Genomic DNA, 13,593 nt, shown 5'->3' on the forward strand with positions numbered 1-13,593 from the left:
AGATATGACTAGTCTCGAACCGCCATCCGAACCTTTGCGATGAACACGACACGATCTCAATATGTGATTCGCACCCTCCAGCGGCTGCCGTCGCCGGCGTCGACAACAGTTACCGGCCCCGCGCAGCTAGCCCGGCACTCCAGTACTCTGCGCGAGTCTTCGAATAGATCGACGCGAGATACCTCCAACAGATTTTCCTCTGAATCGCCAAGAAGCACTCGCCGCGAATCCTCGAAAAGGCCACCGCGAGATTCCTTTAACAGACCTTCTGCCGAAGCGCCGAGAGCATTTCCCGATCAAGCTTCAAGCACACCTCGAGTCAACAAACTCACCCAGCAATTCCTCGAGCGACTGGACATCGGCTGGCCTATGACGAAGAATATCTATCAACGGATTCCTATACCCCAGAATATGGCGGCGGCGCAGTACTTTGTGTGCAAGTTCTCGCTGGACCATGTGATGGAACAGTACGACGCGGCAGACTTCGTGATGCAGACCCATGAGGAGAATCCGCCGGCGGTGATGCACGGTTACACGTACGAAAAGAAGAAGAAGAACGAACCGGTGTGGCAGTGGTACACCGGGGTCCACAAGTTCGGAAAGGCAGGCATCGTCATCCGTTCTCAGGCCAGGTTCATCAAGGCGATGAGGACGGCTCTATTCGTCCAGGGCTATGACAAATACGGACGAAAACTCCCGTCTAATCCAGGAGGTCCTGATCTGCGAGGCACCTTTCACTTCCATGTGAACCTGCCGCAGGAGTTCTGCACCCAGGTGACGATGACTGAGGTTCAAGAGGCAGTGAATTATTGTCTCGATTACTTCCTCCACAAGTCACAGTGGACGGGAGGCAAGTTCCAACCGTCAATGGATTTAAAGAAGAGCTTGCAGTCGAGATGGGCGTCGAAAAAGGAGATGAGCAAGCCCGATCCAAGCTTGAGAGGGCTGGTGTACCGACCTTGGCTGAGGAAGAAGGACATGATCGGAGGACCACGGCCCAAAGTGGAGGATGTGCTCCCGCGGCCAGAAGATGTTCCCCCGATGAGTAGCGTCCAGGGAAAGCCATCTCTGGAGCAATCGCCACAACCACCACCGAAAGAGACTCCGGAGAAACTTGAGTCGGCCGAGTCGACAGAGGTACCGAAGAAATGGTCGTTTCCTGAGATCAAGAGAACCAAGACCTTGACATGGAAGCGACCACAAGATGTTCCCCCGGTGAGCAACGTCCAGGAAAAGCCACCTCTGGAGCAACCGCCACAACCACAGAAAGAGACTTCGGAGAAACTTCAGTCAGCCGAGTCGACAGAGGCACCGAAGAAATGGTCGTTTCCCGAGATCAAGAGAACCAAAACCTTGACATGGAAGCGAAAAGACCCAAGTTCCTGATCCCGCTCAGTCATCACTCTTGAGGCGGGACATCTCAGGTGGCCTCTGGAAGAACCTCATTCTTTGAGGGACCAAAGACGAGAATACGCCAAAATGGTCCGACGTGAATTGTCGACGGTCTCAAAACGAGATCCGGGCCTTCGGGCGCCACGCATACAAGGCTGCTTGTCGTCTTGCTCGACTCTGCCGGAGCGGCCGTTAAATACCCGTGTAAGAACAGGAGAACATAATCTCTGGTGTATTATCAAACATTTCGATACCCAAAGATTAAATCTAGACCGGCGGACCAGAAACTCTGGTTGTCGTCAGTGAATAAATGTCAAATTCACATGGGCCTTCTGTGTACGACCCAGATTCATAATTGAGACCAAGCTTTCCTGTAGCAGCGAAATAAGGAAAGCATCTTGAAAACGCCAAACATACTGAACTATCACCATTACTTCAAACAATCAATCACTTAGGGATACTGAAGTTATCAACTCAAGATATACTCCTCCGCGGTTATATCCTCTATCTTATAGCGATTGTTGAATGCTCAGGAGATGCTCCCCGGTGTCGGTGCTATTATCTTTGTTACTATTCTCAGTCACCATCCGAGTAGTCGATCAGGAATAACAACCGTGGAGGTGTAAGGTAGAAGCTGAGGTTGAAGCACAGGGTGAGGTACGTACCGCCGCGCCATCAAGGATGGTTTCCTTGCTTGCCAGGAGGAGCACATCAACGAATCACATCGCTAGCGCAGAGCTGCCAACCGAAACGCTCTGGACTCCCTGGAGCTGCCAACCTGGTTAATTAACTGGAAGGACGTTGCATCTCTGACCCAGCATATGTGTCTCGGCCTCAGCAAACTCGCTACACAGCAAATCCAAACCGTCGCCCTCGCTATTCCGTACACGAGCTCGACCTTGGAATTCGGGATCGAATAGGAGACACGTCGAAAACCGCCCGCTCGGGACCGCGCAATTGATTCCAACTACCCACGCGATACGTATCGTTTCAAGATACTTTGAGGCCAGTCCCCCTCAACCCCGGCAAGCCACCATTCACGATGCTTGTCTCCCTCACCGTCGGCAAGGTCGATGCCGGCGTCACGGTTCTGCTGACGCCCGATAAACGTCTTGTATGTCAATCTCGATAGTTAGCCTGTCTTGTGTCCTTCGAGGGAAGCTGTGACATCTGCACAAGCTCCATATGCCCCTAAGCAAGCTTACCCCTTGACGACTTCATACTAACCCTCGCCCTTCCTAGATCGAATTCCCCTCCATCCTCCTCCCTCCCAATATCTCTTCCGGTTCGATCGTCGACATCACCGTCTCCCGCAACCTTGTCTCCGAAGGCAAAACCGAACACGCCTTCCGCGAGCTCCAGGACCGCATCTACTCAGCCTTCGGTGCCTCCGCGCCCACGACCCCCGTCCTCCGCTGCCGCAATGCCACCCAGACCTCCGTCGTCCTCGAATGGGACCCCATCGAGCTCGCTACCGCAGACCTGATCTCTCTCTCCCTCTACCGCAACGGCCAAAAGGCAGGCAATATCCCCCGGCCCCTGCAGATGCACAGCACGAAGATCTCGGGTCTGGCCGTCGACACCGACTACACTTTCCACCTTGTCCTGCGCACCACCGCCGGCACCTTCTCCTCCGAGAAGGTCGTCGTCCGCACCCACAAGATGACGGACCTCAGCGGAATCACAATCACCACGGGCATCATGCCCGCCGGCACCCGCGAGGCGCTCGCCGCCGCAGTCGACCGCATCGGGGCCAAAATCGTCGACTCTGTCCGCATCGACACAACGCATTTCGTCACCACCGAGGGCCGCGGGCTGGCCTGGGAGAAGGCCGTCGAGACGAACATCCCCGTCGTGCGCCCCGAATGGGTCGAGGCCTGTGAGAAGAACGGCCGTATCTTGGGAGTCACCAAGTTCTACCTCGACGCCGTCAGACCAGGCCCGTCTAGCGACGAACTTCAACAGGCCCCTACCCCGCCGCAGCCGCAGCAACAGACGCCTCAGATGCAAAAGGAGCTCCCCTCGCCCCCTGCTGCCAACTCGCCCGAGAACGGCGACGCCGCGTCCGCCAAGTCTCCGGAGGAAAAGCCCCCTGCCCCCAAGGCCGAGGACGAGCAGCAGTCGCCCGGCGACGACGAGAAGGAGACAGAGCAGAAGACCATTGCCGATCACGAGGGACACAAGGTGCGGTTCGAAGAAAAGGAGGAGCAGAACCTCGCGCACCGGCCGAAGGAGGAGTCCGACTCGGAAAGCGAGAAGGGTAAAGACGACGAGGACAATCCGAACCAAAGCCCGGGCGTGTCCCCCGACGGAGCGTCGTTCGAGAACGTCGCGTTATGAGGGCGATAAGGAGAGAGCTTAAAGGGAGCAAAAGTGATTTGCGGTCCTTTTGACGGCGCGGAGTTTTACCAGAGAAGTCTCAGTTTCATGTACAACTAGCAGCCTTTTCTTCTTCACGACATTTATAGAGTAAGTTGTGGAATATGATGATATTAAACCAAACTCTCCCTCCCAACCCGGGACTCGATCCTCCTCCACAGTGGTATCCCCTCACGGCAAAATCTCCTTCCCGGCCCAATCCCAACACCTCCCCCGTCCCTCGATGCCCACCTCCTTCGTGAGCACGCTGCACATCCGCTCCACCGCATACTCGGGCTCGAACAGCTTCCCCTCCGGCACCGTATCCCAAAACGCCTCGCTCAGCCCCGTCTTCACCGTCCCCGGGTGATACGCCACCGCCATCGCCTTCTCCCCGCTCCGCGTCCCCAGCCAGAGGTCCAGGCTCTTAGCCAGGCTGTTCACCCCGGCCTTGGACGCCCGGTAGCTGTACCACCCGCCCTTGCGGTTGTCCGACGTGCTCCCGACCCTCGCCGACATGGCGGCCCACACGGCCCGCCCCGGCGGCAGACCCTCCTCGTCCTCGCCGCCGCTCCCCAGCGCGGCCGTCTTGCGCGGGAGGAACCCGGAGAAGTGCTTCATCAGCATCATCTGCCCCAGCGTGTTCACGCGGAAGGTCTCGAGCGCGGCGTCGTACTCGACCTGCGACGGCGCCTTCTCCGGGCGCAGGATGCCCGGGATGGCGAGGGCGAGGCGCAGGTGGTGCGTGGACGTCGGGAAGAGGGCGGCGGCCTCCTCGGCGGCGGCGCGGACGCTGGGCTCCGAGGTGACGTCGAGGTTGACGACTTTCAGCCGGGGCGCGAGGTCCTCGGCGCCGGGGAGGCCCGAGAGGATGTGGTCCTTGGCGGCGGTGGTGTCGGCGCGGGCGGTCGCGATGATTGGGGCCCGCGTGGTCTGGAGGAGGTGCCGGGTTAGGTGGCGGCCTATGCCGCGGCTGGAGGGGGAGACGAGGATCCAGGGGCGGGACATTTTGTGTGTGTCTTGTGATCCGTGATGGGATGGTGGTGTGTTCACGGGCTGGCGGCGCTGGGTTGATTCAATTCGGACCACGCACGGCACGGTAATGTCACACCTCGGCAGCTCTTCTGTTGCAGATATTCAAACCCATTCGATTCATTTCTAGGGGGACAAAAGAAAAATTCCACACCATGCCTACGCCTACGCCCTGCTTCGAATTGAGTTTCCGCAGTTGGTCAAAGTCAAAGACATCATGACTTGAGAAAAACATTGGGGCCGTTTGTGGTTGAGGTTTCTGGGGCAACGACGTCATTGCTGTGGCTGATATCCCGACCCCTCTCCCCAGGGACGTTCGCATCAGCGTCGTCCGCAGCTCACACCGAGTAAATTAATCAATGCTTTCTGGCCTCGTTCGTCCGAGAGTTTGGTCTTGTACAGTTTTACGGACGAGACCCACGGAAACCCACGGAAAAGAGACCTACGATCGGATGTGGCGCGTGCCCGGTTCATCGGATCTACGAAGAGCTGTTCCTGGGCTAAGGTAGTTAGGACCTAGGCGCATCACAGACTGGGGAATCACGCTATTTGGGCATGTACGTCACTGATCATCGTCTTCACGGCGGCATTGCACAAATGGTATCTGGTCTTGGATGAAGGATGTTCTTCTTCGTCAATTGCGGGTGCGTCTGCGTAGGCAGCGCTGGGAATAAGGGTACGTTGATCATGAAATAGTGAGAGAGAGACACCAAACAACCCACACTCACACCGTGAGGATGGTCGGTTCTCCTCCCGAAAGTTCGTTACAAAGGAAATAATGTACTTCATCCACTGCTAAACCCGCCGCCCCCTAGTTTGAGACCGCGTTCCTGGCGATCGGCGCTGCAGCTTGCGTAAAGAGATAGCAAGGAGATAGGAAAGTTGAAAAAATATTGGGATAGAGAAAAAGGTATACCCTCCACAGTCCACGGCACATATCATCGTCGATCCGCTTCAAATCATGTTGTAATAGTAATCACCCGGGTCGCCGGGCTGCGGCGTCCGGATCCTCTCCGTCCGGTTCGTCTCCTGGCTCACGCGCGCCGCGAACTGCAGCTCCCGAATCAGGGGGTCGAGGGAGTCCAACCCGCTGCGGCGGGTGGTCAGGGGAGGGAGCACGGGTGGTGCGCCGTGGCGACGTGGCCGCGCCGCCGCTCCCGATCTCCGCGAGGACGAAGGCGTGACGTGCGAGGTGGACGGACGTCGCTGCCTGCGCTGGTCGTGGCGGTCGATGAAGTCGCCGTCAAAGTCCACGAAGTCGTCCTGACTTCCCGTGAGGCGGCGGCGGGAGGGGCGGGACGACTCGGAGTGATGCTGCTGGTGCAGCGAGCCCCCGAGGCGGTTGGGCCTGCGCACGCGGCTAATGCGCTGCTCTTCGTAGACCAGCTCGTTGTCATGGTCCAGGGGCCAGTCCAGTGGGCGAGATGTCGAGAAGGGGGAGCCCGGCAGGCTTCGGAGGTCGGACATGCAGCGTTCTAGGCGCTCGATGAAGAGCATCTGGTTCCGCTCCTGTTGGTGCATGCGCATCTCGAGACGCTCCTGGTTCAGGAGCATCTCGTGGGCGAGGTCGTTGACCCTGGCGCTGCGGAGGGTGGCGTAGTGGGCGCGGAGTTCCCTGGCGGACATGGAGAGGAAGTCGACGCCGTCGTCGTCGCGGAGGCGGCTTTTGGGGCGCACAGTCGCGGTCTCGGAGGCCTCGCCTTCGTCGGCTGCCGGCCGTATTCTGAGCGACATTCTCCGGGTGTCGTAGGCTGCGTTGAGGAGCTCTGGGTTCGTGTTACCCGCCGTGTGTGGGCGGGCGAGTTGCGGAAAGGGCAGTGTTGGTGCTTGAGTATTCGCGGAGGGGATGTGGGTGACGGCAGTCACTGGGGAGTTTAGAGTTGAAGCAGACCATCTCTCGTCGACAGAGCCAGGCACGACTTCGGCAACGGGCATGATGGCGCTCAACCTGGGCGCGGGACCGGGTTTGGGAAAAGCAGCTATGCTGCCAGCGATGAACTGCGCTGTCGTCTCCGTCTCAGACCTGGGGAGATTGCCCTCGCTTTCTACTATGCTTAGGGGAGGCGAAGTGAGGCGGGCCGAATCCGTCTGAGAGAGGGTTGCAGAGTCTGCGCGCGTCATTCGACTTTGGCCTTCGGTTGAATTATCATGGCTAACCAGCTCTCCAACCTTCGCAGCATCGGCCTCGGACAGGACGAAGCTGCCTATCCGATCCAAGAGAGGGACTGAACTCGCCCAACTGGTTCGATTGAGGCTCCCCCAGCGGCGGGGTGGAACAGAGCTGATTGTGCTGTCTCTGGCGAGGCTGCTGTCGAACTTGCTGGCTGCAGAGTCGGCGGCGGCCATGGTCTCGTCCAGGAGCGATGGTTTCGACCAGGGCGGGGTCGGGGTGTCTTCTCGGGCGGTTTCCCAGTCGGGACTCAATTCCTCTTGCGCCGTTTCCCAGCCCGGGGTATCGACACGCTGGGTCGCTTGCCAATCTGATATTTTGAGTGAATTGCCGTTGGAGCTGTGGCTTGGTGATTTCCTTTGAGACTCGGCCATGTTGGCCAAGTTCGTGGCCGAGAGCTTCGTCTGCATGCCACGGATGTCGTCCCTGGACCCGAATGTGCCATCACGGGACGGCAGCCGAAGAGAGCTGATCACCGTCTCGGAGGTTTGTGGCCTTGGTGTCGTTTCGCCATCTTCTTCTCGCGTTTTCTTGAAGGCTCTCTGAGCCTCCATGTCCCGATGCTTGATATTCTTGACGCGATCTCTGCGGCTTTGTCTCGATGTGGCAGTCCTGGTTGACGGGTTGCGGGAGGCGACGGACTCATTCACCAGGGTAGTCTGAGTGGTGTCACTACTTCCGGGCCTGATGGTCAACGACGGCCTTGGCGTAGTTGACTCCGAGTCCTGGAATATGACCGACGCGGTCGAGTAAGCTTTTGCGGACCGGGCCCTTGTGATGATCGGTTCTGATAACTCCGTTGTTGCTATGCTTGGGCTCAGCGAAGGCACTTCGGAGTATCCTGGGCTGAGCGGAGGTCCATCGAACGTCACACTCTGGCGCCTCGCCGAGCCACCAATCATGCCATCGATCGATGCTTGATTTCCGTCTCTCGCGCCTTCTGTTTGTGGGCGCACAATCTTGATGCTGGATCTACGAGGCGGGAGAGTGATGTTCTCCGGCCGTCTTGGGGATTTCGTTTTTGACTTTTGCTGACTAGGAGACTGCGAAAGAATTCCTGCCTCCCAAGGCTTCGTATCGAAGCTTTCATCAGGGCTTTGGGGCATGATGACCGGTGACGCCGGCAGCTCTGCGTACTGTTGCGGCGACCCCGCCAGCCGGCCACGCTTCTTCTTGGAGACGCTCGTAGTCCCGCGCACACTTCCCGGTGGTGTCGCATAAGGCGTTCTCGGCTGGCTCGATGGATTCGGGTTGATCTTGGGCCAAATAGATACCGAGCCCTTTCTACCTTGACGTTGCGATTGCGTGCTCATCGTGTCGACTGTCAACGCGGATCCTTGCTCGCTGACGGTTTTGAGAACGGTAACGGTGCGATCGCTGGCGTAAGGCCTGGTTTGACCATTGACGCTATCCTCGCTGGCTCGAGAAGCAGCCGGAGGAAGGGGCGGCGTGGCGTTGAATATAGCGAGAGCCCAGTCGGAGTCCGGTCCTACGTGGCAATACTCCAACGGGATGGAAATTGCGATATGCGAGGCACCGCTCGCCGTCTTCGAAGCGACAGCAGAGTTGGGCAGCCCGGCGGTTCGTGGCCGGCGAGCGGGCGACTCCGATCTGGCACGAGTGCGCGGGCGGCGCAGCTTCTTGAACAGCCTCCACCTCTCGGGTTCTTCTTCTTCCTCCTGCTCCTGGGTATCTTCGCTATCGTCAAACACGGACTTCTCTGGGAACTGCGGCGGCGGCGAGGTGGTTCTGAGAAAGTTGATGAGGTCCCCCATGCCATGTCTGTCGTTGTTCTCCCGGGCGCGGGCCCGGACGACACCCCACTCGGAATCGGAGTCTGTCGTTTCGATTCTGCTGAGAACCTGCGCGAAGAGGTCGTTGGATGATCTGGCGGTGCGAGGGGAGAAGCCGCGGTCGTCGGCGCTGCCGAAGCTGCTGAATGTTCCCCGGCGACCTTTGTTCATGGTGAGGTCGAGCCGGGGAGGGCCTGAATCCGAGGAGACGACCATGACCTCGCGCTGTCTGTTGACGTTGGTCTCGGGAATGGCCATGTCGTCAGTGAGAGGAGGAGGGCTGGTGTAATTGAGCGTCTTGGGATGACATGCCCAAGGTTACTGCGGTGGACGGGACCTAAAAGTCGAAGTGTTTGACGTCCCGTCGTACACCAGTGATGGATACCAACCGAACAAAGGCCTGCGGAACAATAAGAAAGGTGAACAGCACGGGAAGCGTGGCGACACCCGGCAGTGTAGTAGGATGACGATCACGGGTGATCAGCCGTGATTTGCGTCCAGGGTCCGAAGTTGACGTCTTGTGAAGTGATGGGAGGGCAGCGAGGTGAAGGGTGGATGGGTAGAAACAGTCCGGGTTCGTCGAGCAACAGCTCCAAACCCCTCTCTCCTCGCTTTGGAGCGCAAGGTAGCGGACGGAGGTGACCGATATATGTTGTTGGTCCGGCCGCGTTCCTCTGGCGGACCGTTGGAACTGAGCTCAGCAAAAGGGCGGGAGGGGAGACAGACGGTGGCAGACGGAGGCAGTGGAAGCGTCAAACCATCGCGGGGAGGCGTCCGTGCAAAATGATGGAAACGAGGGCTGGGGGACTCAGGGACTGCGCCATGGTAAGACTCTCAGAGAACCGAGGGGGGGGGGGAGAGACGGGACACACATACACACTTCGACACATACACCACAACATGGATACAGAGTGGGTGAGTTCGGTAATGGAGCACGAAGAGAAGAGGGCCAGCACCAGCCGTAGCAGCAGTAGCAGTAGCAGAGGCAGGGCAGATCAAGGGAGGATGAGGGCGTCGTGACTAAGTGGTTTAGACCGTCATCTAGGGGCTCGGGCGGAGGGTGGTCTCGTGGCGCTGAGACGCGAGTGCAAGTCAAGTGTTGGGATGCCTGGTTCGAATTGACAATGGGTATCCGTAATTTCTTCTTCCCGTGGTGTTCTTTGGCGGCATTCTCGACGGAAGAGCAGACAAGAAGGAAGGAAAAAATAACCGTCCACGAGTTTTCAAAGACATCTGGAACCTTGTCTCTCATTTGCATGTCTTGTCTTGTCTTGGAGGTCTCAAGGTCGGGGCCTCCCCCCCTACTCCGTACTCCGGAAACGACCAAAAGACGAACGAACGAGGGAGGAACCAAGGAAAATGCAGAGCAGAGTGACAAGCGCCACGACGGGGGGGTTCCATGTTTCTTCTTTGCCGGCGCCTTGCAGACTGGGCTCGACCACCGGGTGCCGTGCCAGTGTCGAGTGTCACTCGACAGAAGAGAGACTAGGACGATTTGCAATTGCGGTGGGAGCCAGGCGAGAAAGAAAGGCCGAGGATGCGACGGGAAGGCGGCGTTCGTGGGCGGCGGCGAGGGCGGGATGGAAAAGAGTTGGTGTTGCTTAGGGGTTCCGGCTTCGGGCAGTCTGGTGTCGTTAGTATTTCATTCGTATCTTGAGGTACATAGTAGTCTGGCACAAGAACTGCAAGGGAAATTGCTTCTTCCTGATTTCCACGTCGTTGTCTGTCATCAGCCGAAACCTGGTGAGTGCTGCAGCATGATGGAGCAGAGAAAGACGCGTTGCCGTGCTTTGCGGATGCAGTCAGGAAGTTGGAAGCAGGCGCGGGAAATAAAATAAAAACAAAAATAAAAAAGAAGGGAAGAAACGATGATCAGCCAGTTTGGCGTGCGTCGGACAGGGACAAGCCTGAAGCTGGGTTCCACTGGTCGGTTGGGGGAGTGCCGGGGGTGGGAATGGGGTCGTGTTAGTGGTGGGTTGACGGCCCCAGGGCGGTGGATGACCCCAGTATGTGAAGGGATGTGCGGTAGGGATCAAGCAGCATTGGCATTGGCATTGGCAAGATGCAGCACCAAACGATGCAATGCCATGCGATGCGATGTGATGCGCTCTTGTTGGTGGTGCTGGTGCTGGTGCTGATGAGCAGGGGTTTTGACATGACATTGCCTGTTAGGACGGTACGGTAGGTACGGTAAGGAATACAGCGCCGTCATCCTCCTTCTCGTGTGTCTCTGCTTCAGACTCGTGTGTAACGAGCCGGCAGCAATCTTCGTGTGTCAAGTCTCAGATGAAGGGGTTTTGGTAGGCTGGTGATATGCCGGCGTCCTGTCCTACCGGAAACACCACCAGCAGTCATCTGCTCGCCGCCTGTTTGGTTACTCAAACCAACAGGACGGGCCTTCATCTACGGCTTCTGTTTGCCGTCCCCTTCATCTGAGTTGCTGTCGATCGGCCCGGATCATCCTTGACAAACACGATATGCCGAGATTGGGACGCGCAGAGAATGGCACGAGAATTGGAGATACTGCTATGGTACACTCGGTGAGGCATGATAGGAAGGGGAGCTAGAAGAAGATGGCTTGAAGCTCTCCTCTGCTAACTTGGTTCCGCGTTTGGCCGCGAGAGTGGCAGGACGGTGTGGCTTGTTTTGGGCTCTTGTCATTTCTGCCACGAGCAACACAAGATGATGCACTTTATCAGTCGAGACTCGAGGTACAGAGATAGTCGGGTAAACCTTCTTGGGTAACAGGATAGATTAACATGGACATGACGAGAAATCAAGAACACAGCATGAAGGCGACGTCGGTTATTCTTCCGCGCCCTCCAAGTCGTACCTCTCAACACCGTGCATCACGTCAAGCACCTTGCGCAAAGTGCCGTAATCTTGCGGAAATCAAGCTCTTCTAGATTGCAAAGTTCGTTCGAGATGCTACCTTGGAAACCACACACGACACCAACGTAACGTATTATACGCAACTCTTACTCCGGTATTTGAGTGTCTGAGAGTCTCTCGCTAACAGCTACTGCAACACAATCAAGACCGTCCGTCCCAACGCCGTCGACGGGCTCAAGCGCTAGCTTCCCCTTCCTTAGCCCTGCTGCACCCTTCAGGTCCAGGTCACACTAGAGAGGGAGCTGGAGGTGTTAGAGCTCGCTCAAGCTTACCATAGTAGTTATCCAATTTGCAAGTATGCAGCGCTTTCATCAATGCTGATTACTTGATTATGAAATACGGACCATGTCCCAATATCAGAACGAGATTGAGCTCATTAGAGAGGCACGCGACGCTCATGACTACATTCCGGAGAACGGACGAAGGAGGCTATTCACATGCATTCGGATCGGGGATTTGACACATGAAAAAGATCAGTCAGATCTAGGGAAATCTGGCATCCATCCATCCATCTGGCATCTGGCATCTGACCCAAGCTCCCTCCGATTCCTCCAAGCACCCAAAAAAAGATACCAATGCTACCTCAGAACCGCCCAATCTTGCTTGCACAGCACCACAGACGATCCATGCATACAGATGCACACACACACACACACACACGCTGCAGTGCACATCCCGCCCTCGCTAAGAACACCCGAGTTCAAGATCCAGCGTCCCGTCCGTCGTCACCGCCCCACCCCCGGACGGATCCCCGGCGGCCTTCTCCCTGTCCAGCGCACCCTCTCCAGACTGCAGCAAAACACCCCGGTTCCCTCCTCAACCACACACGGCCTCTCGATTCTCCCCCTCCATCACGAAAACCTCCCTCCCACGCGCGCTTCTTCTCCCTCTCCTCCCTTCCAATCCGTCACTCCTGATGACATTCCATCTCATATGACAAAGGAAAAAAAAAGGATTGCTAGATCGTGATCGCAATACAACGGTGATATGTAAGGTGTTCGAAACCGGTATCCGTATCAGCACCGCCTCCTCCTCTTATCCGACGGCCTCCAGCCGACCAGAGCTAAAGCTCCCATTCATCCCTTGACCCTCGTCACCATCCAACACAGCCCTCCCTCCCTTCTCTCCTCCTCCTCACGTTCGCCGGCCCGCTCGAACCTCCCGTCCGCCATCCGTATCCCACCAACAACCCCCGAAACCGCACCTCCCCTCCTCAAGCTCTCTCAGCTCCAGCCCCGCGTCCACCGTGCCGAACAAGCCCTGTCCGACACCAAAGAAACCCTCCAACCGCAAGGAAACAAATCCTTCCTCGAAAGCAACACCCAAGACATACATAGCTGAGGGCACGTCGGACTCAGCCTTCCGGAAGCCTAGCTCATCCGTCACTATCACCCAGTGAACAGGGGGCACAAGAATTACCCATACCTCTCCAACCCTCCTCCCTACCCATCCATTCCATCAAGCCTGGCCCGGAGTAACTCCCGTAAAAAAAAAAAAAAAAACCTTCGGACGACTACGTTTGACAGATGTCTACGCAATCCTCCTCCTCCATCCCGGCTCCTCCGTTCCTCCAGCATTGGCGTGACACAGGCAATGTCTCTCTCACGGCTCGTAAACTGAATCAAAACGTCAGAAACATCCTGTTGTTAAAAATGAATTCCCAGATCCGCCCCCAAATAAAGCAATCTACAGTGTAGCTCGGCTAGTAACAACTTCAGGCGGACAGTCCACACTGGCTCTCCTCCCCCAATTCTGCGTCCATTTTTCCTTTTCAAACGGCCAATATTGAGACAACGCACAACCACCACCAAAACAGAGAGAGCCATGTGGCCCTCCCGATCCCGCGATAACCTTCTTTCTCTCAACGCCATATGTTTCTTCTTGTCTTGGGGGGGGGGGGGGGGGGGGGGGGGGGGGGGGGGGGGGGGGGGGGGGGGGGGGGGGGGCGGGGGGGGG

General features: G+C 57.3%; 4 protein-coding genes across 4 annotated transcripts; 2 read left to right on the top strand and 2 right to left on the bottom strand.

Moving 5' to 3' along the window:
- Nucleotides 1-39: 39 nt before the first annotated feature.
- Nucleotides 40-1,386, top strand: CkaCkLH20_02954 (uncharacterized protein; the record flags this gene model as incomplete). The annotated part of the gene is made up of 1 exon (XM_038885673.1): nt 40-1,386. The coding sequence occupies one exon, from the start codon at nt 40-42 to the stop codon at nt 1,384-1,386; it is 1,347 nt and encodes a 448-aa protein (XP_038748872.1).
- Nucleotides 1,387-2,434: 1,048 nt separating this feature from the next.
- CkaCkLH20_02955 (BRCA1 C Terminus domain-containing protein) lies at nt 2,435-3,732 on the top strand (the record flags this gene model as incomplete). Its single annotated transcript, XM_038885674.1, has 2 exons — nt 2,435-2,506; nt 2,635-3,732. 2 exons carry the CDS (start codon nt 2,435-2,437, stop codon nt 3,730-3,732), a joined length of 1,170 nt encoding a protein of 389 aa, XP_038748873.1.
- A 210-nt stretch (nt 3,733-3,942) lies between these two features.
- On the bottom strand, nt 3,943-4,758 carry CkaCkLH20_02956 (oxidoreductase; the record flags this gene model as incomplete). Its single annotated transcript, XM_038885675.1, has 1 exon — nt 3,943-4,758. One exon carries the CDS (start codon nt 4,756-4,758, stop codon nt 3,943-3,945), a length of 816 nt encoding a protein of 271 aa, XP_038748874.1.
- A 978-nt stretch (nt 4,759-5,736) lies between these two features.
- CkaCkLH20_02957 (uncharacterized protein) lies at nt 5,737-9,003 on the bottom strand (the record flags this gene model as incomplete). Its single annotated transcript, XM_038885676.1, has 1 exon — nt 5,737-9,003. One exon carries the CDS (start codon nt 9,001-9,003, stop codon nt 5,737-5,739), a length of 3,267 nt encoding a protein of 1,088 aa, XP_038748875.1.
- Nucleotides 9,004-13,593: the final 4,590 nt, after the last annotated feature.

The sequence above is a fragment of the Colletotrichum karsti genome (genome assembly GCF_011947395.1).
Source record: "Colletotrichum karsti strain CkLH20 chromosome Unknown Scaffold7, whole genome shotgun sequence".
Taxonomy (NCBI): Eukaryota; Fungi; Ascomycota; class Sordariomycetes; order Glomerellales; family Glomerellaceae; genus Colletotrichum; species Colletotrichum karsti.